The following is a 2,497-nucleotide window of genomic DNA, read 5'->3' as shown; positions in this document are numbered from 1 at the left end:
CACTAAATACTTTTTGACACTCTACAAATAAGCACAAAAAATGTTCATTATCAATATGTTTCATATCAAGCGCAAGGGCAACATGGTTGTAGACAAACTCGCTAAATTAGCAAAGTTCTTGTATGAACCCCAAATATGGCTAGAGGACATCCATAGTGATGCAACCAACTTTGTAAATTCTAACAGATATTTTTTGTCCTAGTAATGAAAGTTCCCTACTGGTTTCTCAAAAAAAATAAAAAAGGTGTGTGTGGGTTGGATTGAGCCAATGGAATGCAATATTTTCAACTGAAACACCAATGGCGGGTTAGAAAAATTCCAATTCGCTGCTAACTCACCAATCTATAAATCCGGTGGATCGGTGGAAAATCTTAATGATTCAACTTGGCAAAATGAGTGGGTTGGGCGTTGACAAGTGCAATTATTTAAATGCAATTATTTCAATTAAATTAGATAATAGTTTCCTTCCTCAAATAAAAAAAGGAAATTACAAATTTTATTAAAAGTAATCACAAACAGTGCATTGTTTCATTAGAATGATTGAAATTTTATCACACTAAACAACTTTTATTAAAAATAATCACAAATACTACATTATTTTTTTCTTTAGAATGATTGAAATTTTATCACACTAAAAATAAAAACATATCATAATCTTAAATTAGACATGTACATAGAGTAAGAATAATAATAAAATCTTAGAGAGCGCAATTGGAGTTTATTAAGGAAGAGAAATGTGAAAATGAAAAAATAAAAAGAAAGAGAAAGACATGAGAGAAATAAGGTGGGTATATCTGTGAAGTTGAATAATCGGGTGTGTCAAGTTATGGCAGGTTAGAAATATCACAACCCGTTATTCAACCCAACCCACTAAATAATCTATCTAATTCACCCAACCTGACCCGTCTCACTTAATTGACTCGCATGGATTGAGTTTGGTTGGTTTGGGTTGGGCAAATTGGCGAGTCAGGCGATTTTTTTTGCACAGCCCTAGTCAACAATACCAGCACGAAGGAACCAATTGTAGTGAGTTTGGCTCTAGAATATTTCAATGATATCATGTTCAATTGATATCATTTTCAACTATTGATTTATAGAGTAATTATTTGGTATTCACAGAATATTGTGACATGGTGCTCCTTCATTTCACATTTCTTGTGAGTTCCACTAATTAAATTCATAGTAGGGTTTACCATCAATATGAAAAGAAAGAGTAGCATGTCATTGTATTATGGAAGTATTAAATAATTTTTTTTTTTTTTTTTTTGGGGACAAATGAGGGTATCTAGACCTCTTTGAGTATCTGACTATTCTTTTGAATGTATGCAATTCACTCATCCTACACGCACCAAATTATTACAAAAAGGGAACCTATGGGGGTGGCCCCAAGATGTTGGTAAGAAGTTTTGAATTTAAGATTTCATGAATATCATGAGGCCTTAGGAATTACTAAGCTAACCCCTTAGGATTACCTAATAATTTTAAAATCAAAGCAATTACCGCATTTTCACACCCACCAGAACAAACTCTAAAGAAAGAAAAATACACAAAATTTATGGAATCATGGTGAAAATAATTATTAATTAAAAGCTTAGGAGAGAAAGAACAAGCTGAAAAGGCATAAAATTAATTATATGATCCTTTTCACTCTAAATGCCGTAAATAGTCTTACATACAGAAGTTGTACAATTTTCAGTTGTGTTTCTCTAGCTAATTTGCATGACAACAAATAGGCTATTTTGGATTGTAGGTTTCCTTTCTCAAGAAAGGGTGATTGAGTAGTTAAAAGCCCTTGAATGATATCACTCTCCCCTTATATTTATACCCAAAAAAAAAAAGTCATAAAAGTTAAACAGAGAGGTTATTTGTAAGACTTAGCAAAGAGTTTAAAGAAAATATCAATGTGCCTTAAAAACAGTGAATCAGTGTGATTCATCGCTTCACTGCATCCTCAAAACTATGGTAGATGCCTGTCCAAGAGATCACTGGTGCTACCATTATTACAGCCAGCTAAATTATCATAAAATATGCATAACTTCCAGAAGTCTGAACCAGAAACACCAGACATCAAAAGCTCATCCATGTAGTTAAAGCTCGATGAAAAGTTTGGTGAGCAATCCTCTTTGGATTTTGATTCATTTACAACATTATCATTCACAAAGCATCCTTCCTTAGAGAGTTCTTCAAGAGCATTACTAGCACTACCAGAAGTTTCAAGTTCGTGCGACTCTGAGGTTTCAAAGATCTTTTTACACTTCACTGCGTTGGTCTTAGCCCCATTGGACACACTAGTGGTTGAGGATGTGATCTCATTAGAAGGTCCAAGAATTGTGTTTTGCTTATGTTGTTTCCCATTGATCAGTTTCCTTCTTAGGACAGTGTTCCAATAGTTCTTGATTTCATTGTCTGTTCGGCCTGGCAACCTCCCAGCTATAAGCGACCATCTGTATATAGAAATGTGAAAGCAATACAATCAATACCAAAGCATTAATAGTAA

The 2,497-nt window shown here is 33.6% G+C and overlaps 1 protein-coding gene across 1 annotated transcript in view; it reads right to left on the bottom strand.

The window, feature by feature from the left end:
• Positions 1–1,957: 1,957 nt before the first annotated feature.
• Positions 1,958–2,497, bottom strand: part of LOC136070851 (transcription factor MYB8-like) — a 19,930-nt gene continuing 19,390 nt past the window's right edge. Inside the window, exon 3 of the mRNA XM_065781362.1 lies at positions 1,958–2,444. Within this exon, the coding sequence (XP_065637434.1) occupies positions 1,958–2,444 (487 nt within the window). The remainder of the gene's footprint in view (positions 2,445–2,497) is intronic.

This window comes from Quercus suber, unplaced genomic scaffold, assembly GCF_002906115.3.
Source record: "Quercus suber isolate HL8 unplaced genomic scaffold, Cork oak 2.0 scaffold_264, whole genome shotgun sequence".
Taxonomy (NCBI): domain Eukaryota; kingdom Viridiplantae; phylum Streptophyta; class Magnoliopsida; order Fagales; family Fagaceae; genus Quercus; species Quercus suber.
Note: the sequence above shows the minus strand (reverse complement) of the source record. Positions and strands in the feature narration are given on the sequence as shown.